At 33.6% G+C, this 26,428-nt stretch overlaps 1 protein-coding gene across 1 annotated transcript in view; it reads right to left on the reverse strand.

Moving 5' to 3' along the window:
* Window positions 1-26,428, reverse strand: part of FAF1 (Fas associated factor 1) — a 486,072-nt gene that overhangs the window by 219,322 nt on the left and 240,322 nt on the right. The window contains exon 7 of the mRNA XM_082614051.1: window positions 22,419-22,533. Within this exon, the coding sequence (XP_082470177.1) occupies window positions 22,419-22,533 (115 nt within the window). The remainder of the gene's footprint in view (window positions 1-22,418; window positions 22,534-26,428) is intronic.

The following is a 26,428-nucleotide window of genomic DNA, read 5'->3' on the forward strand; positions in this document are numbered from 1 at the left end:
AATTTAGTATTGCTGAAAACACATTTTTACTGATTAATAAAATAATAACTCTATGCAATTAAAGTGTAAAGCACATAGTAGGTAAACAGAAAATAAAAATATCTTTCCACCTTCATTTGCATGTCACAGATATTCTAAATGCAAACCATTTTTGTCTATGCATTTATGTAGAGTCTGAACCACACATCTTGGCAGTTAATACAACTAATAACAATATCACACAGACCAACAAATATATTCAATTTCTGATAAATGACCTAAACAGGAATAAGTTCTAGAGCCTGGAACTTATACCTTTGCTTCCAAATAAGTAATATTTTGCCTTGAGATAATATCTAGCTAAAAAAAGGAAAAACATTTTCACTGTGATATATCTAGCACACTTAGTAGGTGCCCAAGAAATCAGTTTTGTTTCATACTGAATTAATTATGTTACAGAATTAGGGGGTCTTAAAAGATTAAATAATGTTTTCCAAGTTGAAGAAATCTTAAGCTCTGATAGTGTATGACAGACTGGTAACAGGAATATCTAATTAATGTTTGTAGAACTAGTGTTCAAGTGTTACTGACAGTTAGCTTTACCATTTTAATTATAATTTTTTAGTTTGTTCCCTGCTATACATTATTTAGATAAGATGCATTTTATCAAAAAGATACCTTTGAAACAGAAGTTATAATGCTCTATCATATTATTAAGGAAACACTTTGAAAATCCAACACAGATTCTAAGAACTTTAAAGCTAAAAGTGACCTATGGGATCATCTAGTCAAGACAACTACTCAGTGCAGTGGTCTCCATAACAAAATTATCTCACAAGTGATTAGAATTTTGAGAGAATTTCTATCCCTCTCCAAGATACTCAGATCAACTTAAAATACTTCTAATTTTCCCTCTTCGCAAACGAAGCAACTGACAAAGGATTAATATCCAAAATATACAGGCAGCTCATACAGTATCAAAAAAACAAACAATCCAATCCAAAAATGGGCAGAAGACCTGAATAGACATTTCTCCAAAGAACATATATAGATTCCCAACAAACACATGAAAGGATGCTCAACATCACTAATCATTAGAGAAATGCAAATCAAAACTACAATGAGATATCATCTCACACCAGTCTGAATTGCCATCATGAAAATATCTACAAACAATAAATGCTGGAGAGGGTGTGGAGAAAAGGAAACCCTTTTGCACTGTTGGTGGGAATGTAAATGATACAGCCACTATGGAGAACAGTATGGAGGTTCCTTAAAAAACTAAAAATAGAACTACCATACAACCCAGCAATCCCACTACTGGGCATATACCCTGAGAAAACCATAATTCATAGTCATGTACCAAAATGTTCATTGCAGCACTATTTACAATAGCCAGGACATGGAAGCAATCTAAGTGTCCACTGACAGATGAATGGATAGAGAAGATGTGGCGCATATATACAATGGAATATTACTCAGCCATAAAAAGAAATGAAATTGAGTTATTTGTAGTGAGGTGGATGGACCTACAGACTGTCATACAGAGTGAAGTAAGTCAGAAAGAGAAAAACAAATACCGTATGCTAACACATATGTATGGAATCTAAAAAAAAAAATGGTTCTGATGAACCTAGGGGCAGGACACGAATAAAGCCCCAGACATAGAGAATGGACCTGAGGACATGGGGAGGGGGAAGGGTAAGCTGGGACGAAGTGAGAGAGTGGCATGGACATATATACACTACCAAATGTAAAACAAATAGCTAGTGGGAAGCAGCCGCATAGCACAGGGAGATCAACTCGGTGCTCTGTGTCCACCTAGATGGGTGGGATAGGGAGGGTGGGAGGGAGATGCAAGAGGGAGGATATATGTTTATGTATAGCTTATTCACTTTGTTATACAGCAGAAACTAACACACCATTGTAAAGCAATTATATCCCAATAAATATGTTAAAAAAATAAAATACTTGTAATTTTCCCATTCTTATAGTTAGAACACTTAAGCACAGAATTTAAGCAAACTAATTATATGCAGAGTCTACAGAAAGCTATTCTGTAATCTGAACAGTTGCTTCTACAGATATAAATTGACCATATATTACAGATCACAGATACATTAAGAATTCTAATTATTTTAACAAAATGCCTTTAAAAAGAAAACTCTTAGTCATATGCTTAATTTGTGATGACCTTGACTTTGTCAGAAAGAAAGTAGTTAATTTTTTATGTTTTGATTTATTATAAATTTTAAATGTTTATTAGTCTCTGGATGTTTCAATAATATTCTCATATTCTCTCACTTGAAAAGAAATTCTAACACACTATAAATTTTTAACCCAAACAAGAATCTCCTATTTTTCTGAATAGCTTCTTTTAACTATTCCATAAAAATAGGTAAGGTTTTATTAAAATGTCATCACTCTATTATTATCCTTGAATCAAACATCTTTAGTATCTGTGGTACATTAATTCTATACAGCACAAAATTTCAATGTGCAACTGAGTAGCTGATGCTGAAAGATGTACCTCCAGAGATTGAGTGCACTTGCACCTAATTAGAACTGTTTGAAATTTTTCACACTTTCAATAAAACCAACAAATATGCCTGTTGTCTAATGTCATTTTCTGTCCGTCTCGATTTTAACCAACAAAATATTTAACCTATTGTGTAAAGTGAGAGCAGAACTTGAAAAATAAAAAATTATGTTAGTAAGTGATTAGCCTATTTACCTCCTTGATTACAAGTGAGTCTGTTACATATTTAATACATAGTGGTATTCTCATCAGCCCTTTTAAAAGCAAATTGAAGTACTATAAGTCACATAAAATATGGTGTATAGAACATCACACTTACTGAGGTCCTCAGAGAGTAAGTTGGTATATTTCATTCTTTTAATAATTAGTGTTGAGATCTGAACATAGTGTTTTCTTCAAATTTTAAAATAAATTAGAAATGGTTTCAAGTTTAGATGGTAATAGATAGCACATGGAATGGTCAGAAAGCTAGCATTATTTTTAAAAAACGTATATGCATCATCGTTATGGAGGATGTTTTAGAAAAAATTACAAAGTCAAATGACTGTTAACATCTTTAAATTTCATTTTATATGTTATGTTGATAAAATCAACAGGAAAATTAATAGAAAGAACAGTACAAGTTGTTTTAATATAGTAATTTTTAAAGTAATATTTTAAAGTCCTAAGACATTATATTTTCATTTGTTGGTATTTTTAACATCCATGACAAGAGAGAATTAATTGGTTAGTTACCTCTTATAATGGGAAAGAAAATCTTTCAGCTAATTTGAGATGGTTCACACTATTGGTTTCCAACTTGGAAATTAAAAGGTAAGTCAGTCAGTTAAGCAATAGATGCCAAAAACTTAGTAGGCAGCAAAGTCATAGCAGGAGTAGCTTAACAAGGTGATAATGGACAGAAATGCCATCCTTACTGTGCTATTGAAACATGTGTGTTTAATAGCCTTATTTTCCAACAGACACTTTTTTTGGTTCAAACTATTAAGCAGAAAGAAAACTGCAGTCCATGACAATGGGTCATTTCAGAACTTGGTCTCAAAAAATACATTAGATTCTAAAATTTAGTTTCTGCTAGCAGAAGTCAGACAGTAGAGGAATAAGGCAGTTGATATATTCAATCATTTATTTATTCATTAATTCAGCAAAGAGGTTTCCTATCACAGGCCAGGCACTGAGGCAAAGATGAATCTGAAGAGTTCACCATCTACTGGGGGTAGAGACATACAACCAGTAGTGTGCTAATAAATCGGCTCTCCAAACAAAAAGCTGTGATTTGAAAAGTTTGCTTATTTCCATGGTGTAAATACTCTCACTGTGGCCGATTTCAAGCTAGCAACAGTTCATCAGGTTCACAAAATTCCTGAATATCTCAGTTAATTTCAACAAACGCCTTTTCTTCTTCTATTCTAAAAGCATTCTGTTCTGTTCTATATAGAGAGAATATAAAGATCAGAAGATGTAGTATAATCCCTCTCTTCTCAAAGAGCATATAGGCTGGACAATGGGCTAAGACAACTACATGTAGAGTGTATGAAGCACATATAACACTTTCTGGCATATGAGGACAAAATCAAGAGATAAGGATAGGTTACATTTATAATAGGACAGAGGATTTTAGGTTTCCTGGAGGATGTATCAGCTAAGTATGGTCTTCCTGAAACATATAGGGGTTTTTGAACGGTGTGAAGAGAAAGGGTCAAGCAGAAGGAAGAGAGTTAAAGGAACCTTTTTAAAAATGGTGGGGTGTGTTCAGACACAAGTAAGTAATATCATTTAGTAAAAATCTAAGGTATATGGAAAGAAGTGAGAATAACTCCTATAAAAATATTTTAGAGCTAATAGTTATATTCACTTATTTGTCTCACTTTCATTCTCACAATTAAATACCTGTCAGGCAAGTAATATTACCACTATGCTAACTTTAAAGATGAGGAAAGAGTCTATGTAGTGACAAAAGGAGGGTGAAGTAGGTTACTCCTCAATATAAACCTCGTTAATGGATTAAAGATTTAGGAAATGGAATCACTGAAGGCACTACAAATCATACAATGGGAAAAAGCAGTGATTTTATTGGGGACTCTTGGAGACCACTTACCTACAATCTGCATCAGTATCTCTATTTATATAGCAGGAAGAGTTACCATCAAGTCCCACATTCACATGCTCATCAAGACCACAGCTTTCAGGAGGTGCCATTTTCAACCTGCATAGCCATATGCAGCAGGCCTGACTCTAGTAGAGCCTATAAGAATCAAACGAACTAAGGCAGGGGGAGGGGAATTGAAAAGTATAAAACACTAACCCAATGTGAAGCTTCCTCCTCTTTCCCCTCAATGAAGCTACCAACAACTTTAAGGTTAATAGCCAGAATATCACTGACTAGAAAAGTCTCCATAGAAATTCATCCAAGAATTTGAAAAAGAACAGATACATGAATATGTATAACTGAATCACTTTGCTGTACACCTGAAACTAACAGAACATTGTTAATCAACTCTACTAAGAGTTAATCAACTCTCCAATCTAAAATAAAAATTAGAACTAATCCACTACTGAAAAAAAGAAAAGAAACACACAAATAAGTCCAAATAAAACTAGGGAAATCTGAATTGAAAAAAAAAAAAGAAGTTCATTCAAATTACTGTGAAATAAAAACCATTCCAGTTTTTTTTTTTTTTTTGGTACACGGGCCTCTCACTGTTGTGGCCTCTCCCGTTGCGGAGCACAGGCTCTGGACGCGCAGGCTCAGCAGCCATGGCTTATGGGCCTAGCCACTCCGCGGCATGTGGGATCTTCCCGGACCGCAGCACGAACCCGTGTCCCCTGCATCGGCAGGTGGACTCTCAACCACTGTGCCACCAGGGAAGCCCCCATTCCAGTTTTTAATGAGCCTCTACTAGATTATAGATGATAGATAATTTCCCACAGAGAATATGTTTTTTAACAGACTAATAATTAATATCTTTATTCTTCATACAAAGTATTCATTCCATGCTCAAATATGCTTCAACAACAATACTGATGAAGAAGCACTATGCAAAATTAAATCACAGAAACTCGTATGATGATGTCATCAGTACCGTTTAATAGTACCTCTGTCCATGTTACCACCAAAAAAAAAAAAAAAGGTATTAATCCACTTGGGATATTATTCTAGTCATGCAATAGACTTGCCATCAAGTAGAAACAAATAATCTGTCCTCTTTTAAATATTTAACAGAAATGCTTATGAAATGTGATTCCATAAAACTCTCCAATGCTTAATAATATCAAACTCAAGAAAAATTCTCTCCAACATTACCAAGTCTGTTTTCTCTTGGTTTAACTTCAATAGAAAGGGGGGAAATCTAGTTACTGTCTCAAAAAGAGTTCTTTAAATTCTTGGCGAACATTGGTAAATTGAAACTTGGTGTTCTTATATACTTTATCCTAGTGGCATCATCCCCAGTTCTTTAACCTTCCTTTTTGGTACAATTTTTCTATTTGTAGGTGTAGCGCTCTCATTAGCTCTCAGTTCTCCATATCCATTTTTTTGTTTGTTTGTTTAGCTTACATTTTTACTACTTTTAAGTGTACAATTCAGTGATTTTCAATATGTTCACAAACTTGTACAACCATCATCACTAATGAATTCCAGAATATTTTCATCATTGCAAAGGAAACTCTCCCCAAATGGATAAAGGATTTACATGGATATTTCTCCAAAAAAGATACACAATAGCCGATAAGTGCATGAAATGATGCCTGCTCAGTATCACTAGCCATTAGTAAAATGAAAACCAAAACCAAAATAAAATACCACTTCACATTTACTAGGATGGCTATTATTAAAAAGACAGGAAATAACAAGTGTTGGTGAGGATCCTGGAATAACCTTGTGCATTGCTGGTAGGAATGTAAAATAGTGCAGCCACTGTGGAAAACAGTATGATAGTTCCTTAAAAATTTAACATAGAATTACCATATGATCCAAAAATTTCACTTGTGGGTAAATATCCAAGAGAACTGAAAGCCGGGGCTTGAATATTTGTCCACCCATGTTCACAGCAGCATTATTCATTATAGCTAAAAGGTGGAAACAACCCAAATGTCTCATCAGTGGATGAATGGATAAAACAAAACGTGGTACAAAAATATAATGGAATATTATTCAACCTTAAGATATTCTGACACATGCTATAACATAAATGAACCTTGAAGACATTATGCTAAGTGAAATAAGCCAGTCACAAAAGGGCAAAGAGTATATAATTCCATTTATATGAGGTACCTAGAGTAGACAAATTCATAGAAACAGAAAGTAAATGGCGGCTGCCAGGGGCTACAGGGGAGAGAGGTACAGGGAGTTATTTTTAATGGGTATGGGATTTCAATTTGGGAAGATGAAAAAATTTCTGGAGATGGATAGTGGTGATGGTTGCACAACAATGTGAATGTACTTGATTCCACTGAATTATATGCTCAAAAATGGTTAAAATGGTAAATTTTATGTTTTGTAAATTTTACTAAAACCATGGAAAAATCATATATATGGCAAATTCAGATATTTTTTAGAAAGCCAAAAGTATTTAGAACTTTGAAAATTTGCTTAAGTAGTGAGAGACATGCACACAAAAACAAATGTGTACACAAATAAACATGAAGATTTAAACTGACTTTCCTAATTTATTAAACATTCTATGGGTACCCATATGAAGACCACTGTGCTGCATTTAAATTACATTATATTTCTCATTATGAAAACTGCTGCATGTAAATAAATACACAATTATTTAAATATATCTAGTATTTTTAATGCATTGTGTTGCATACCTAGTGGTTTATTATTAATGAAGTGTAAAAAACAAAAACAAACAATAAGACAAAGGAAAACAACAACCAAAAAAAATATTCATTAGCAGTCATGACCCATTCCCCTTTACTACTCAGCCAGGTACTCCTGGAAACCATTAATCTACTTAAAAAAATTTTTTAATAGGCTTTATTTTTTAGAGAAGCTTTAGGTTCACAACAAAATTGAGCAGAAGGTACAGAGTTCCCATATACCCCTTGCCTCCACATAGCCTTCCCCATTATCAACATACCCTACCAGAGTAGTATATTTATTACAACTGGTGAGCCTACACTGACATGTCATTATCACCCAAAGACCATATTTTACATCAGGGTTCTCTCTTGGTGCTGTACATTCTATGGGTTTGGACAAATTCATAATGACATGTATCCACCATTACAGTATTATACAGAGTAGTTTCAGCCCTACTAATCTACTTTTTGCCTCTATACATTTGCCTATTCGGGCATTTTATATAAATGTAATCACACAATACAAGGCCCTCCTTGTGTCTGGCTCTTTCACTTAGCAAAATTTTCTCAAGATTCGTCTATTTCTTAGCATGTGTTGGTACTTCATTCTGTTTTATGACTGAATAATATTCCATTTACAATGTATCATATTTTGTGTACCCATCCAACAGTTGATGGATATTTGGATTGTTACCATGTTTTGACTATTAAGAATAATACTGCTATACACAGGGAGAGCAGCTCAGTGCTTTGTGACCACCTAGAGGGGTGGGATAGGGAGGGTGGGAGGGAGATGCAAGAGGGAGGGGATATGGGGATGTATGTATACATATAGCTGATTCACTTTGTTATACAGCAGAAACTAACTCAACATTGTAAAGCAATTATACTCCAATAAAGATATTAAAAAAAGAATAATACTGCTATAAATATTCATGTGTACATTTCTGTGTGGACATATGTTTTCAATTCTCTTGGTGTGTGTATGTATCTGTGTCTGTGTGTATCTATCTATCTATCTACCTAGGAGTGGAATTGCTAGGTCATATAGTATACTCAATGTTTAACTTTTTGAGGAACTGCCAAACTGTTTTCCAAAGCTACTGTATCATTTTACATACCCGCTTGTCTGAGGCTTTCAATTTCTCAACATCCATACCAACACTGTTATTGTCATCTTTTTTACTCTAGCCATCCTAGTGGTATGAAGTGGTATCTCATTTTGGTTTGGGTTTACAATTCCCTAATGACTAAAGATGTTGAGCAACTTTTCATGTGTTTACTGACTGCATATCTTCTCTTGAGAAATGTCTATTCAAATATTTTCCTCATTTTAATATTAGTTTATTTTTCTTTTTGAGTTGTAAGAATTCTTTATATATTCCAAATACAAGTCTCTTACCAATATATGACTTGGAAATATTTTCTTACATTCTGTGAGTTGTCTTTTAACTTTATTGATGTTGTTCTTTGAGGCATAAAAGTTTTTAATTTTGATGAAGTCCAATTTACTTACTTTTCCATTTGTTACTTATGTTTCTAAGCAACCACTGCCTAACCCAAGGTCACAAATTTATTCCTATATTTTTCTTCTGAAAGTTTTATAGTTCTAGCTTTTACATTGGGGTCTTTGATCCAATTGAGTTAATTCTTATATATGATGTAAAGGAATAAGCCAATTTCCTTTTTCTGCATGTAGATATCCAGTTGTCCCAGAACCATTAAAATTTTTTTTTAAATTTATTTTATTTATTTATTTATTTTTGCGGTACGCGGGCCTCTCACTGTTGTGGCCTCTCCCGTTGCGGAGCACAGGCTCCGGACGCGCAGGCTCAGCTGCCATGGCTCACAGGCCCAGCCGCTCCGTGGCACGTGGGATCTTCCCAGACCGGGGCACAAACCCGTGTCCCCTGCATCAGCAGGCGGACTCTCAACCACTGCGCCACCAGGGAAGCCCCCAGAACCATATTTTTAAAAGACTATTCTTTCCATGTTGAGTTGTCTTGGCAATCCTGCTGAAAGTCAATTGACCCTGAGGGTAAGGAGTTTATTTCTGGACTTCTAATTCTATTCTACTGATCTATATGTCTATCCTTATGGCAGTACCATAGCCTTGATATTCACATAGAATTTTAATTCACTTACCACAAGTGAAGTTAATGACATCAAATTAATAACACTTTTATTGTATCTCAATATTTTAAAACTCTTCTTATATATTAGAAAGACTTTCTATGTTTGCACAATTCACTTTTAAAGTCTTGTTGCATCATATGTATTTAAAAAGGTAAAAGTCTACTTTAAGATAAAAATAAAACTATTCAGAAAAAAATCTTAATTATAGAAGTTCAAACATCATGGCAACAGAGGCCTCTATTTCAACCTTAAACCTCTTAAATAACACCTTAATGAATAAAGGGATATTTACATTCCACAGTGACAAATATGCATATTTACATACACAGTTATTGCCTACTGACCAGTTTTCTCCTTTGCTCCCTCCCACTCCCACACACAAGATTGACTTGAAGCACATATGAAATTTTTAAATTCACATGTAATCACCAAATTTTAGAACCAGAAAAATTTTCAGAAATCATTTCCTATTTTTCATAGATGACCCAGACCCAGAGTAGTTAAATGAACTGCCCAAACTCATATAGGTAGAAAGCACAATATCAGATATTAGAATCTAGGTTTCCAAACTTCCTTTCAACCACTGGATGCTGACTCATGTAAATATTTGCTCATTCAACAATCATTTAAAAGGTGCTAGCCGCTAGGCTTAGTGCTGTAAATATGAAGATTAAATGACTGAGACCTGCCCTCAAGGAGCCTACCATGATAAGGTAAAGAAACACAAAGCAAATAAAAGGACAGAAGTGCTGCAACAGAAGTGCTACAACAGATGTGCCTAATAGGTTCAATGGGACACAGGGAGTTTATGCATATTTTAAGGTTCTAAGACACTTTGTATTTTCACTAGCAAAAACTGAGCTTCTGCAGTTCTACACTATGAAAAAGCCAAACAAATGAAAAAGAAATATCAGGCCACTCAAGGCTAGACAATCATATAGCTTGTTAGTGGCAGGGGGTTAGAACTCAGATTCCCTATACCATAGTGCGATAATCTTTCCACTACCACAAGCTAACTAATTGCCAATTGAGAAGTACTGTTAGTTTGATTAAAATCTGTAACACTGCATCCCTAGATTCAGAAAACATTTTTTAAAAATCAGTTTTTATTGATTTAAAAAAATTTTAAATCAATTTTTACAATCTCATTTAGAAGGGAAACTACAAAGAAGTTACCTGGCAGACACTAGAAATTAAGGATAACATAAATCTACCTTAATACTTGGAGTTTTATTTTTTACTGCTGTGCACACTACCTATTCTCAGCCTCATTTTTAACAAATGAGAATTTAGGAAGCCAAATCAGAGAGATCCTCTCATAATAATCCCCTTGAGAAAGTACATATTCATGTCAACATTAATCCTTGAAATGCTTGAAATATTCAGACATACTTGGATAACTTCACTTTTACAAATGCCTCTCAGTTACAAATAATCTCACTGATTTATAGATTCTTCTTTTTTAGTTGTCATTCATTAAGCACACCTACTCTGTGACAAATTCAGTGAAAGGCCTAGAAACAAAGAGATAAATTCAATACTTTTCCTATTTTTAAGGTGCTCTTAGTCTAACAGGAGAAATAAATCAGTAAACAGATAATTGCAAATGAGTGTGGTAAATGCTCTGACAGATACATGTTCACAGGGAGAGGAGGAGCTCAGCAAAGAGACACCTAACCTGAATAACCACAAATTTGACCACTCAGATTAAATAACCACCTGGCTCACAACTTTTGGCTTCAAATTACTTATGGCAGTTTCAACAAATCCGTTTCCCCTCTTCACAGGACAAAGACAGGCCATAAGTGAGGTTATTCCACAAAACAAAACAGAACAAAAAAACCCCACATCATAGTCTCTAGAGCCAGTTCCTGGAAATTCAGAGTAATTGTTGAGCAACAGAGGGTATGTATATCAACAACAGAAATGACTGATTTGAAGGAGCAACATTCATTTAAATTTTTGACATGTATGCATGTCAATATATCAATCACATTTACTTTAGAGTGATACTTCATACATTGCTCCATTCATTACATACAAAAATGGGTTACAATATTTGAAATTACAATTACCAGTAGAAACTAGGACTCCTAAGACATTTTACTGTATTTCTGAAATTTCTAATCCCAAGCAAAGTGATCCATGAGTATACCTGTTATCATCACAAAAGTTTTTACCTGTAAGAAAACAGCAGCCTTTAAAAACACCTTATTAATATTCTCTTGTTTACAATGTGAAGTATAAGGGAAACATCTCCTAATTCAACAGAAATGAACTGATATTTCACTGATATTCTATTATTATTAAATATTACAAGTATACCTCTTAGGTGAAAATATTTCACATTTTCATCAGGCAAAGGCAGGGTGGTAAATGTAAAGTGCTTTTGATAACAGAACACCAAAAGGACTAGAAACAAATGGCAACCCACATATTTTGAATTTTACATACATAATCTATAACTCTAATATTTGTTTTTGAACTGGAATTTTTATAAAATTATTAACAAGAGAGTCAGGAATCCTACTAATTATCTCACAATTTATTTAAATATAATGATGAATTTTTTTCCCTTCATAATGATTACTGGATCTCTTCTATATTTACCTCAGTAACTATCATAATGTGATAACAATACAACCTACAAAAAATTATGACAAGTATTAAATAAAATAGAAAAAAAGTCAGCAAGACAGAGGGAAAGAGGCTAAGAAAGTCAGTGTGTAAAACAAGATTTCAACTCATCTGAAATAAGCTTGACATATAGAACTTTAACTTTCCTAAATACTTTAAGAGTTTCCATCACTGTACTAACACTTAGAACAGGCTTATCTCTATCAGAGAACAAGAAGAGGTTTACATAAATGGATACAGACTGGAAATGTGACATATTCAGGAGGTACAGCAGGTATGTAAAAATTCAAGAGCTGCTTATCTTTAAAATCTACAAAATGGGGGAGGGTGAAAAAAGAAAAAGAAAAAAAAATCTACAAAATGGAATGTTCAGTCCCTTTTATAATATGGTTTCTCTCTCTCTTTATTAAGCTACCTGCTTTTCTTTTTTTAAAGCTCCCTGCTCACAAAGCAAGAAAAATTTTATCAGTATCATTAAATATTCTCCTCATAGACAACTTGAAAGCAATTCAGATTATTTCAGTCAAATAGGAAGTCATGGTTCCTTGATATCTAACAATGAAAGAGAAATTACACGTACAAGAGTCTTATTTAGAATATTTTCTTGTCCTCTCACTCCATAGTTTAATCTTGGACTTCATGTGGAGTATAACTTATGCTGCCCTCCCAAGATACATAAATAAAGTTTGTACTTTCTCAAACAGAGGTTATTTAATCCTAAATATCCCCTCACAAATATAAGTAAGCTTCATCTCCCTTTGTATGGTCTTTGTCTTGGTGAGAGAAAATATTCTCTTGGATGCCTACAGTCATTTCTATTCATTCCTAGGAGTTAACTAGGAGGTTCCTCTCTCACCTTCTTCTGAAATTGTTCCAATCACATTTATTTCTTCACTGTTTTTTTTTTTTTTTTCCCCACAGTCTCTAAATCAGCCCCAACAAACATCTGGCTTTTATTCTTATGTCTTCAATTACTTCTAATTTGTGGGCATCTGACTTTTCTAGCATAAATTTCTAGCAAATTACTCCATAATCAATGTGTGTAATAGCTGTAGCTAAAAAGGAAAAGATTTCTTCCTCGTGTTCATCCTCATGGATGCCATACCTCTAGACACTGAAGACTACAACTCTGATGGCATTTAAAAATTCTATTTTGCACTCTATGTGCAAATCTAATTTGTTTTCCACTGTCACTCATAGGACTTTCCCGGCATTATTCTTTTCCAAAGAACCTTCTTCCCTCTTGTTTCCTTCATCCTTTTCCATCTAGTGTCCATGTTCAGTATTATTTCTCCCCCTGTTCTCCCTCCACCCCCATGCATTAGCTGTAAAATAGATGTAAAGCTTGGTGTAAGTCCAAAATTTTTATGATCAAAATACATACTTAGCAAATTGTTTGGCTAAATCTTTCATGTATGATGAAAGATTATTACCACAATTCATTAGCAAATTATAGACTTTGAAATGTAGGCAGACAAATATTTGGCCCTGTATCAATCAATTTGGACCAGCTGGGTAGAAATTCACACAATCCTAGGAAACCCAGGAAGTGAGGTGCTCTTTCATTTTTCATTCACTTGAAACATTAAAGAAAAATTACCATTCTACAAAAATGTCCACTTTTCGAGATTTTAGCAGCGGTATTTTAGATTGAGTTTTATTTTCAGTCAATTACTACTTTAGTGACCAATAAACTGATCATTTTTCTTGCAACTGACTGCAGAAGAATAGTGCCTAATGCACACATAGGCACCTTGCTATCTGACCATTATATTCCAGTTTAAAAGCTAAATATTTAATAATGGTTCTATTGCCCTAAAAAGCAGGCAGGGGGCTACTTCTACATACACTAAATCAGCCTGGAAACTAATTTTGCAGTTATTCATGATAAATAATATCATTAACATTCTTCCTCTGAGCCTCTCTTGCCTAGTGAGGTGACCCCGTACAAAGATTCTGATTGATCCTATGTCTGTCTGTTTTGGTAAAGCTATCAGGCTGTATATGGGAACAGCTGCACTTTGGGAGCAACTTAAAACAAATTTCATCTTAGTGGCATCTAATCCAGTCCTTGGTACAAGACACATGGAAAAGTCAGTGTCAAAATTAAACAATGCCGTCTTTGCAATGAGCAGATGCTTTTGCCTTGCAGCTGTAAAAACCTTAAAACAATCCAGTGCTCTACTGTCTGGTCACGCAATGACCACAAAGCAAGGAATACATTTTGTCATTTAGGGAAAATGTTTACTATGAGCTTTTAAAGTCGTTTTTCTTTAAAAAAAAATGTCTAAGAAAATAATAAAAGGAATATATTGAGGGTAATAATAGGGTAATACAGCCCTAAATTGATCAATAAAAAAATTTTAAGCATATTTGCCAAAATAAATATGTTTGAAAAAGAATAACTACTTGACTAACTAGTATTAGGCCATACACAAAACACATTAGACAAAAGAAAAATTACCATACACATGTTTTAACAGGTTATAGACAAATAATCTTTGGTATATAAGGATAAACATGTAAATATTTTCTATATGCAGGCCTTATCTTAATATACCTAGTCTTAGTCTAGCTTATATTTATGAGCATTTTATATTCATTTACCTACCCAGCCTTTGATTTACTTCCTTCTTTGTTTTTACTTATGTTTTTGCTGGGGGAGGGTGGGGTGGGGAGAAAAATGGGGAGGTTATATAATTCTTATTTTATGGCTAGAGGATAGTTAAATGCTAAAACATTTCTCAGCTTAAGTAATGTGGTACTTATCAAGGTCTATAAAGAAACGGCAGCCTTTTCCAACCTTTACCCTATAGAAGAGAACCTTGCCTCTGACATTCAGAAATCTAGGGGTTAGTATTTTAATACTGAAATAAACTCTTCTTCATGAGGAGAAACACCCCAACTACTGTGTGTGGGAAACCAAAGAACTAGCCCCACCTAAATAAATGACTGCATGGTCATGATCAATCCACTTCTGCTAATTGAGGTTCTGGCTTTAAAGATAGTTTTTTATGGTACCTACAAGAAAGAGAATCTAGTAGTCTTACCTTTATTTTAAATAGTCTACTGCAAAAAGTATTTTTCAGTAAGTTTTTCCTAATCAGATTTTTTTCTTGAAATCCCTTTTTCCCAGAGGATATCAATTCATTAACACCTCATTGCTTATAAATTTCATTGGATATTTTGTTAGTTGAAGGTCTGGGGATTCCCCTTATGTTCCTCCCCACCCCACAACGAATATTTCAATGAACAAGTCCCAAAGTAATGACCACATTAATAGGAAGTTAATTAAATTTAATTTAAATATCAAAGAAGGCATGTTATCCTATCCTCTTCATTAAAAGTCTTTGAGAAGTAAAACTTTAAATATTTTTGTGGTTGTCTTTGTATTTCTATATTTTATTTTCTAAAAATGTAATTAAAACATGTTGACATATAAAGCATATTGATGCATTATGCCAAAAATACAAATTCTAGACATTCATTTTTTGTAAAATGTTTACAATTATCCTTAAGTCATAAAATACTATTGGTATGATTTTGTTGTATTCTTTGTTAATGGTTATAATTGAAATAAAGTTGAATTACAGTGTCAATAATACATGTCATCAAACAAAAGTAAACCATGGAACAAAAATATATCACAAGAGAATTATACTTGAAAGTATAAAAGCATACAAAATAACTGACATGTATTCCTAGATATGATCCCTTGTATTTTAACCCACATAAACTAAGAATAAAAATTGATCATTCTACAGTGTCAGTGTTCCAAATTATATACAAACGGCTTTAAGGATAAGAAATAATTATAAATTTACACAAACTGGATTTGCTTATACTTTCTTGTTATTTTTATAATAACTTTGGTTAATAATCAGAATTATGCTAACAAGAACTGTGCAAAAACATTTTGTTTGGAAGTGCATTTGAACTTGTTATTAATTACGCAATTCCAATTTACATTTAATGGACTTTAATACATTACATATTTTTTATGGGAACATGTGGAGATCTGGAAAAATGGTTGGCTCGAATAAGTGGTTCTCTTTTAAGTTCATTTTATCCCTTTGGGTTCACTTAATAACAGCAATATATTTTTAAAGTATATATTTTACTGAAAAAATACATAAGTAAGTCACAAACCAAAAGCTAACAGATGTGTGACTTCTAATTAGTTATAATAATCTCTGCTTCGATGCCATTAGAATGAGCCTTTCTTTTCTTTTGAAAACTAAAAAAGCTTTCCTTTGAATTTTAAACTGTCAGGGTGCTTCAAAGTCAGTGTACAAAATCTGCTTTGATTAAAATTTTAGACATCTACAGTGATAACTTTATGAAAGGAAAATATTAAATTATAATTATCCTAAACAGACACAGTCTTGTGAAACTAACCCTACATTCATGTTAAAACACAAAGAGTTGAATATAATGAATTTGATTCATCCTCGAACACAAAGCTTCACCACAGTAAACTCAGTCAACTGTTGCTCTTGCGCCTATATTCATGGTGCTTAAATAGCTCACTTTAAAACAAAAAAAACTCCAATTGGCTTTTCATATATCCACCCTCCCCAAAAATAACGCACTTGAAAAACTCAAATGATATGAAAGGCTTCAAGGCCTCTTTTCTCCCTTTCATACCCCCTTTTTTTATTTCTGTTTGCAGTAATCTGCCTTTCTCTTTCTCTTTCTCATTGCTACAGAGCAAGCGAGGAGGCTCAGAGCTTTGAAAAGGGGGCTCAATGTGTAATGGGTCCACTAGAATTAATTTACTTGCACCAAATCCATTGAGCACAGAGGGTTTTTTTTCCCCCTCTCTCTCTCTCTCCCTCTCACTCCTCAAATCATTTGGAGTCGAACGCAGCCCCCAGCCTTTGTAATTCTAGTAAAGCACTTAAAGTGCACAGTAGGTGTTCATGAGGACCATCTGGTCAAAAGCAAAACAAGCTGCTGATTTTGCCTTTGAATAGAATGAAGCAAGTGTGAATTAGTCTCTTCAATTAGCACTATTACAACCTGTCAAGTGCATATTGTAAAACAGGATTATTACAGTATTGGTCACCAGTGCAATTATTTACTCTCTGCCTTTTCTTGCATATAAAAATGTCTTATGTTTATTAGTTTCTGATAACTGAACATAATATCTCTTAACCCAGGCATTTTAAAACTACCAACACACAAATCACAGATTATGAAATACGGTCGGCCAGGAAGCTGTCAGGATACACTTATCTTAAGTAACAAAGGTCTAAAGCACCGTCGACTCTTAACAAAATTTCATTGTTTCTACCTTCTTGAAATGTAGGTGAAGAAATACTTACATGGCTAAAAAAAATGTCCAATAGAGATTATTCTAAAATACTTTCAGAGGGAAAGAAAGACTTGTCAGTTCCAAATAGCTGCATTGTAAATATTACTTAAATTTATTTCCTAAAGGGATAATTTATTAAGCATTACAGAAAACCCCAAAGTTTATAAAATGATCATTACTGATTTGAAGTGGTATAACTTCAACAGATCTCAGTGACAAAGTGCAACTTGAAACTTATATACATGCAAAAGAAACTCATAGTCTCCTTTTCTGAAAGCTGAAAAAAGGCTCAAATTCATTGCCCAGTTGCTTAAGAAATCATCTCTCTTTCATTCTTCCTAAGATGTCATTTGTGATTTCAAATTTTTTAAAATCAAACTATGATACACGCAAATTAAAATGGGTTCATTCTAATTGAGCTTATATATGCCATTCATCTTACAGTAAAAATAAACCACGTAAACTTTTAATTAAATAAGCACACAATTTAATTTACCCTATTGCATATGCACATTCTTATCTCTCTACTCTTCAGTTCTGTGCCAGCAGCCCCCACCCTCTCCATACTGGAAAACAAACAAACCAAGAAATAAACAAACAAACTATACGTAAAACATATACAGAAAGGGCATGTTAGTTAAGAAGTTTTAGTCAACCCACTACTAGAAAATTGCTCTTTAGTATAATCTGTAAAAGACTACAAATGTACTGTTAACAACGTCCAGCATTAAAGGAGAATAGTTTGAAATATGTATTAGTTAAGCAAGTTGAGTAAGTAGCAAGAGAAATACAGAAACAAAAAACCCAACAGGAGTTTCAAATTTGCAGAATCAGAATTAGTCTCATGATTTGACAATTATTTAGCCAACATTATTTTTAAGAACCGGTATGATTTATTTAGTTCACTTCTTGTTGCTAATTCAAAAGTAGTGGCTTCCCACTTAACAACTGCTAGTATTAGTAGTGAAATGTTTTACTATTCCATGCAAGATATATCTTTATAGGTTGTCGATTTTTCCCTTTAATTACCATTGAGAACTAAATAAACACTAATAAGAACAGTGAGAATTCTAGGGTAAAGTGAAACTCAGAAAAGGACTTAAATAATTCCAATAGTGCTTCTCGCTGTAAGAGATAAGGAATACTCCATGATTCCGTACCAAAAATACTTTGGTTTTTTATCAGTGTTATTCTGGGTCATGTGTGTATTCCTTAAGTTTGTATGACATCTAAAAGAAAAGTGATATTTTGTCTAATAGAAGCTTTTGCAATAGGAAGATGGACAACAAAGAATTCGTTTCCAAGAAAAGTTGGCTTGATTTAAGGGACTTTATTTCCTTTTCCACACCTGGGTTTAGGATCTGAAGTAGGCAAATCAATTTTTTCCCCCTAATTTAACCAATCCCAAGTGCATTTGTAGCCACAGATCTTTAAAAATCAGAATTACTGAAATCTGTACAATTAACTGTTTAAAAATCTAAATTCTCAATGTAGAAAATTCATTAAAATAAGGTAAGCTTGTTTAAATTTTCAGGGAAATTCACTAATTTAAAGTGTGTCAACTAGGTAATTAAGGGTCCAAAAAGGTAGAAAGACAGATCATCACAAAGTTATTGTTACATTATTTGATAATTTTTATAAACTATTTTGTCATAATGGAAAAAGGGAAAGGATTTTTATTCTTATGACTACTTGCAACCCTCCATTCTGACCTTTTTATACTATCATTGCCTTTTCCTCAAGTACGAGGATAATGTAAGTGGAAGGATTTGTAAAGAGCTTAAAAAAAATAACCTCAATATCTAACTAGCTTAAATTAAAGTCTAGAGCACCCAAAGGATATAAGTCATGCATTGTGAGGCAAGAGACCACAGAGACAGAATGAACAAACACTTGTACAACTATCGGTTTATCACCACTAACCTGCATGAACATATGGTCACTGAAGAGTTATTTAAAATTCAAACTGCAGCTAAGTTCTATTTTCTAAGTCAGTATTTTTTAAAATGTATTTTGTTAATTAAAAGTTGAAATTATAGTGCCTTTGTGAATCCTATTTCATTTAATAGAACTTTCCCTCTGGGGGGAAAATATTACAAGAGCTTTCTTTTAAAAATGCAAGGCTTTCAAAAATTAAAAATACCAGAAAATGGTATTTTTTTCCCCACCTACAACAAAAATAATATACAACTACACTGGAAAATAAAATCAGTTTTTTTTTTTTAATTTCTTCCTTTTCTCTTATATGTTGGTTGGAATTCATTCTTGAACCTATTAAACAACACTGAAAAAAGATTTCTGAAACTGGTGACAAAAATGAATTTACAAGTTAGGATATATGGTATCATTAAGCTTCCAAATTAATAGCAAAAATTCTAGCATTTATAAAATAACACTGCAAAATCATTTCAAGATTATATTTTTATTGTGTTGCAACCTGACTTTCAATCATGCAACAACAAAAATACATGTACTTAAGTGTCACTGTGGGTTGCATGGCTGTAGCATAAGAGCATCTTGTCCTCCTTGAACCCCATTCCAGATATTCCACAAGTTGAAGGAGAAAAGTCTTAGGATTAGGCCTACAGAGTGTGACCCTAGGCCTAGAGAGTATAATCCACATTCCTTTTCTAAACTGTACAGAATAAAAGAGTTTATGTGTACCTGTCTGCCCACAGAAAAGCAAGAGATACTAGAAACAACTGCATTTATTTTTTTCCTGGCAACTAGCATTTCAAATATTATTTTAAATCAACTTTTAAAAGATAAAAAAAGGAAAAAAGAAAAAAAAGAAGAAACCAAACTCCTGTTGAGAAATACATAAGAATATTTGTCTGCAAAAATATTTTCAGGACACTTTTCATTTAGAAAATGGTATAAAAAGATTTAGTGTTTTCAAGTCCTTGAAGCTTAAAATATATTTGGTAATCTAAATAGCAGGATGCAGAGAACAGTTTCAGCCAACTGTGGCACACAATGGCACATTTACAGAATTTTAAATATTTCTTTTAATAATTGATGTAGTCATTTTGAATCATTCTGCATAGGATATCAGGTGTGAGCAGATTGCATTAACGCTGCTTAAACATTTCAACTTGTCAGTATGGCCAACTCGATTTCGGAAATATTTGCAGTATTTTCCCATCGAAACAGTAATAAAGGCAAAATAAATATATGCCACTACTTTATAATCACCGAGCATTAATGAATATTTTATGTCTTTTTAAATCTCCCTGTTTAATTTAAAAGGGTGAAATTAAGTCTCCTCCCTGCAATATGCCAATTATCTGTAAATCAAACAATAACTTGGCTATTATGCTCCTTTTTGTTAATATAAGAGAAGCTAATTTGAAAACACTGAATGGCATTTTTAGACTATCAGTTTAATAGTCCTCTCTGCCCTCTTGTGGGAGAAAGTTGAAACACACTCAAACTATAGAAACTGGAAATGTTAAAACAAAAATGCAAAAAAAAACAAAAAAAGGTAAAATTCTGGCTATAAATATTGCAATCAGAAAAAAAAAATAAGGCAGTCTATATGTACCCTTCATGCGATATACTAGTCTTCAACTTAAAAAAGGAAATCAGAATGAACAGACAGAAGGAAACGACAGAATGAAATTTACCTCTTATTATCTTTGCTGTTAACTGGGGTTATTTATTTTGAAACTGAATTTCTTATTTAATTTTATTCAATATATAATTTAAATTTCATAATCATGAGGTTCCCAGAATAACTCTGCGATAGGGCCAGAGTTAAACATTATTTTTAATATAAAAATGACAATGATTCTTCAAGGAATTAACATTTTAAATTTAGAGAACAGAACATCCATTATAGAGGTTAAAAATGAAATGGCAATTAATGTATTTAAAGTCCTGAAAAAAATCAAATAATTTAAACCTATGATTCAAATTAGGGGCCAAGAAAAATCTTAAAGATCTTAGTTACTAGTCAACGAACTATTCAAGTGATAAACGGAGAAAATAAACTTCAAGTAATGAGTTATTTATGCCAAATTCAGAAGTTGAAATTTATTGATAAAACAAGAAAAACCATTAACAGTCCAGCCATTACTGAAATAATTCATATACTTCTGAAAAATGATTAGGGTGAAAACAACTTGTTCTTTCAATATGACATTAATAATTAGTTGAAGCAATGTAGTCCAAGAAAAAATTTATGAAATAATTTAAGATTAAACAAGATTAATTTTCTTTATAAAAACATGAGTGGACAATGACTGTTGTCTTCATAACTTACAAGGGGTAATGTGACATAATCAACATTTCACTGTCTCTAAACACAAGTCTTGTCACATAGCCTTACACATTTTCCCCCCCAAAGCAGATAAATTAATAGCTTTTAGGTGGGTGGGGCCACTAAAGAGGTAACAAGAAGTTACCTCTTCTCTCTTGGGGGAGGTTCTTTTTGAAACAGTGGCCCTGGTTGGTCACATTGATGAAAATATTTACACTATAAATAGATTCTTCTTAGATACTCTGAGCTAAATGACTGGGTTCCCTACAGCATCTCACGAATACTGCCCAAGGCTGGAATTCAACTGCTTAAGAAAAGCCTCCTCAATTCCTTTTGGAAATAGGCAGGATACACACTATAAATAATATATTTGAGAGCAACCTTTCAAATAAAGTATACGCATGTTCGAAAATGCATGCTGTCGATAATTTCCAAATTAATATTCTGAATAATTACTATAAAACTATGAAATATATAACAATGTGTTTTTTTTAAAGCAGGGTTTTAAAAGTTGACTATTTTAAGAATTATCAAGAGCTTTCATTTACTACATCTATCTTTCTAGGTCAAGTCATTTAATGTATCTACAGTAATCACTGATGCTCAAGTTAATTAAAATTAAAAACCCAATAATGAAACATAAAGAGAGTTTCCAACCAGAACACATAAGCCCTCTTTAACAGGGTCAACATTAGCTATAATGAGCTACCTTTATTCGTTAGCTGTGAGACATAACTCACCTCTTGAATGGTACTGCTTCCTGAGAAGTTCAGATTGTACTCCCGCTGGACTTCTCGGTGGGTGATGATCAGCATGAAGTTTTGATTTAATGACTCCTGCAGGGCACTGAAAGGGCTGAAAGAGAAACAAGGAACTCTGAGATGAACAAGTTCTAGCTTGCTTTAGGTTAGCTGCAAAAACCCCAGGAGTACCATAACCTCCACACAGGCATGTCCGGGCCCAATGTTATCATCTTTTCAGCTCCTAAAGGCAAAAGAGCAAGCTGAGAACAACCAAGGGGAGCTAACCTCTTAACTCCTTCTCTACCAAGGTGTTTTTAAACTTCAGTTCTAAATACTTTGCATACATAAGAATTTCGACAAGTCATGTGCTACTGTCTGCATATGTATTTTCTCCAAGAGAAGCAAATTTGTCAATTATATTAAATTCCAAATATGCTACTAAAATGTATACTCAAAAACTCTGGTTCAATTCCAAATGAAACAGCAGTTCTGGAAGAACAGAAATTTGAAACTATTGTTTATACTCATGAGTGTCATATAGGTATAGAAATACAGTTTCAGTAAAAATTGAGAAAGTATGGAAATCTACAGAACTTTAATTGCTATACCGAAATTCTTTCGAAATAATTGTGCTTTCACTTACAAGTCAGAAATACCGAGAATTCAGAAATTGGAGAATTCAGAGCAATATTAAACTCTGTGCCAAAGTTCCAAAATGTAAGAAATGTGTCAGAAACATGAAGAATAAATGAATTTAGCCACATCAATTAAGAAAAATAGGCCATGGTTCTATTTGTTTATAACAATATTAAAAAGCACCATCGTCAATGAAAATAAAAATCTGTCACCATTATGTACAAACAATCTGTATTGCTAGTCTCAAGTGTAGTGCTAGTCTCTCTTCCATGCTATGTTTTAGAAGCAAAAAAAATATACGGTTCTGGCCTTCATCACTCCTCCTTTGCCAATATGTAACTATGTGATAAATATACATGCAACATAAGATTAGAATTAGGCAGTTAATCTGTGTGTCCCAGTGTCGCCCATCGAGTTCACAGGTAAATTACAGATTCAAAATACCTAGGAAACACCTATATACAGCATGAAATATTATTGATCAAAGTCAAGGGAAATAATACCCCACTAAAATAGAGTTTCTTTAGGCAGGGACCTTTGTCTTTCATCCTTACCACTTAAGCATAATGCCTGGCACACTGCAGATAAATATTTATTTAATAATGAATAAACTGTACATTTTCAGAAGGCAAGAGTCTTACTCATCTTTGTATTTTACACAGCAATGTTGCCTTCTGGAAAACTACCATGGGAATTAAGATTTTGATTCACTTATTTATCTACATTAACTGAATGCCTCGCATTATTCCAGATGCTAAGGAAACCAACCCAAATAATACACAGTTCCTGTCCATGAAAACCTTCACAATCTAATGAGGGTAGACAGACACGTAGACAGCCATAGTATAATGTAATAGATACAACTGAGAAATTGAAAAAAAATACAACGAAAACCAAGAAGGAAGTGCTTAACTTTGTCTCAGTGAGAGGGGGGAAAGGGTTAAGGGAAAGCTTCAGAGAATATAAATTGAAATATAAAGGATAAATAGGACCTTAGAGTTTATTAATTGGAAGGGACTAAATTTTTGTTTTATTTGGGGAAGGGAGATTGGTGGCACTTTTTAGACTAGGAAATAAAAAATGGAAGAACACAGCATGTTCATTCACTCAGTTAACATATATTTATTGAGCACATACCTATGTTTATGACACTGTTCCAGTTGCTAGGGACACAGTTATGAACAAAAAAAAAAATGGTCCCTGCTTTCATGAAACTTATATTCTAGTAAAGGAAACAATACTCAAGTAAATGAATAAGTAACTTTAGAGAATGCTAAGTGCTATGAAGAAAATAAACAGTATTATAAAAGGTAGCAGAAGGGTGGGGGGAAGGAAATTATTTTCAACATAATAGTTGGGGAAGACATCTCTGAGGAAATGACATTTAAGTTGAGGTTAGTATAAGAAAGAGATAGCAGGAATCTGATCATGTAGGTCCTTGTAGACCACAGTGAAGAACTTGGTATTTATAGTAATTGCAAAGGAAAGCCATTGGAAGGTTTTACACTGGGAAATGGTTAAGATCTGACTTACATGTACATTTATACAACATTATTCTGGTTGCTCTGGCTACAGTATGAGAAGAGTCAAGGCAGGGCTAGTCCCAGCAAGAAGTGATGGTGGCTTACGCTAACTATAGAGGCAGAGAGTGAAGAGTTGTCAGGTTCAGATGTATTTTAGCGGTAGAAGCCAGACAACTTACTGATGGAATGTGAGAGAAAAACATAACTCCAAGGTGGTCGGAGCAAGTGGAGAGATGGAATTGCATTTAACAAGGAAAACTGGGTTAAGAACAGGTTAGGTAGAAAGTTTGAGAGTGAAGTTATGTATATATCAAAGTTTAAGGTGCCTATTAGAGATCCAAAAAGAGATATCATGTATAGCTGTGTATAAGAGCTGAGGGTCAAGTAAGAGAGCTCGGAGGAGGAGAATCGACAGCACATACAGGAGCCTGCCCGCCCCCCCCCCCTTATCTTCAGTTTCCGTTTCTGCAATTTCAGTTACCTGCAGTTAACCAGTCTGAAAACATTAAATGGAAAATTACAAAAATAAACGATTCATAAGTTTTAAATTGCAGGCTGTTCTGAGTAGAGTGATGAAATCTCATGCCCTCTTGACCCATCCTACCTGGGCCATGAATCATCCCTATGTCCAGAATACCCTGCCCCTTAGTCACTTAACAGTTATCTTGGTTATCAGATAGACTATCATAGTGCTTGTATTCAAGCAAACCTTATTTTACTTAATAATAGCCCCAAAGCACAAGAGTAGTGATTCTGGCAATTCCTATATGCCAAAGAGGAGCCATAAAGTGCTTCCTTTAAGTGAAAAGGTGAAAGTTAAAAAAAAATTGTACGCTGAGGTTGCTAAGACCAACAATAAGAATTAATCTTCTACCAGTGAAACTGTGAAGAAGGAAAAAGAAGTCTGTGCTAGTTTTGCTGTCTCACCTCTACATGCAAAAGTTATGGCTACAGAGCGTGATAAGTGATTAAGATGGAAAAGGCATCATATTTGTACAATAAGATATTTTGAGAAAGTCTGCATTCACATAACTTTTACAATAGTACATTGTTATAATTCTTCTATTATTAGTTATTGTTGTTCATCTCTTACTGTGCCTAAGTTATAAATTAAACTTTATCATATAGGTATGTATGTACAGGCATACCTCATTATATTGCACTCTGCTTTATTTCACTTCACAGGCTGTGTATTTTTTACAAGTTGAAGGTTTGTGGCAACCCTGCACCGAGCAAGACTATTGGCATCATTTTTCCAACAGCATTATTTTTTAATTAAGGTATGTACATTGTTTTTTTTTGGACATAACGCTATTGAACACTTAATAGGCTACAGTATAGTGCAAACGTAAGTTTACATGCACTGGGAAACCAAAAATTCATGTGACTCACTTTATTACAATATTTGCTTTATCGCAGTGGTCTGGAATTGAATCCACAATATCTCTGGGGTGTATGCCTGTATAGGGAAAAATATACCACACGTAGAATATGGTACTCTCTGTGATTTCAGGCTTCCACTGGGGGTCTTGAAATGTATTCCCCATGGATAGGGGGACTACTACAGATAGTATATAGATTTTGTAGCCAAAAGAAATCACCTAGGCAAACAGTGCTCTCCTCCCAAATACTGCACAGCTTTCAGACTACCTCATGTCCTACCATTAGTATTATTATAGACTGCCTCTCCTCTGAATTCATGTATCATATCCCTTATTTAATACTTATTTATAGTGTTTTGTATGGTTTGCTTTGTTTCACATGTGGAAGTCCTGAATTCAAGACTACAAGCCTTTTGAGAGTAAGTATCTTTATTACTCATCTGTATTTCCCTTGACACTTAGCATA

This window comes from Mesoplodon mirus (assembly GCF_964341445.2).
Source record: "Mesoplodon mirus genome assembly, chromosome: 3".
In the NCBI taxonomy this organism is placed as follows: Eukaryota; Metazoa; Chordata; class Mammalia; order Artiodactyla; family Ziphiidae; genus Mesoplodon; species Mesoplodon mirus.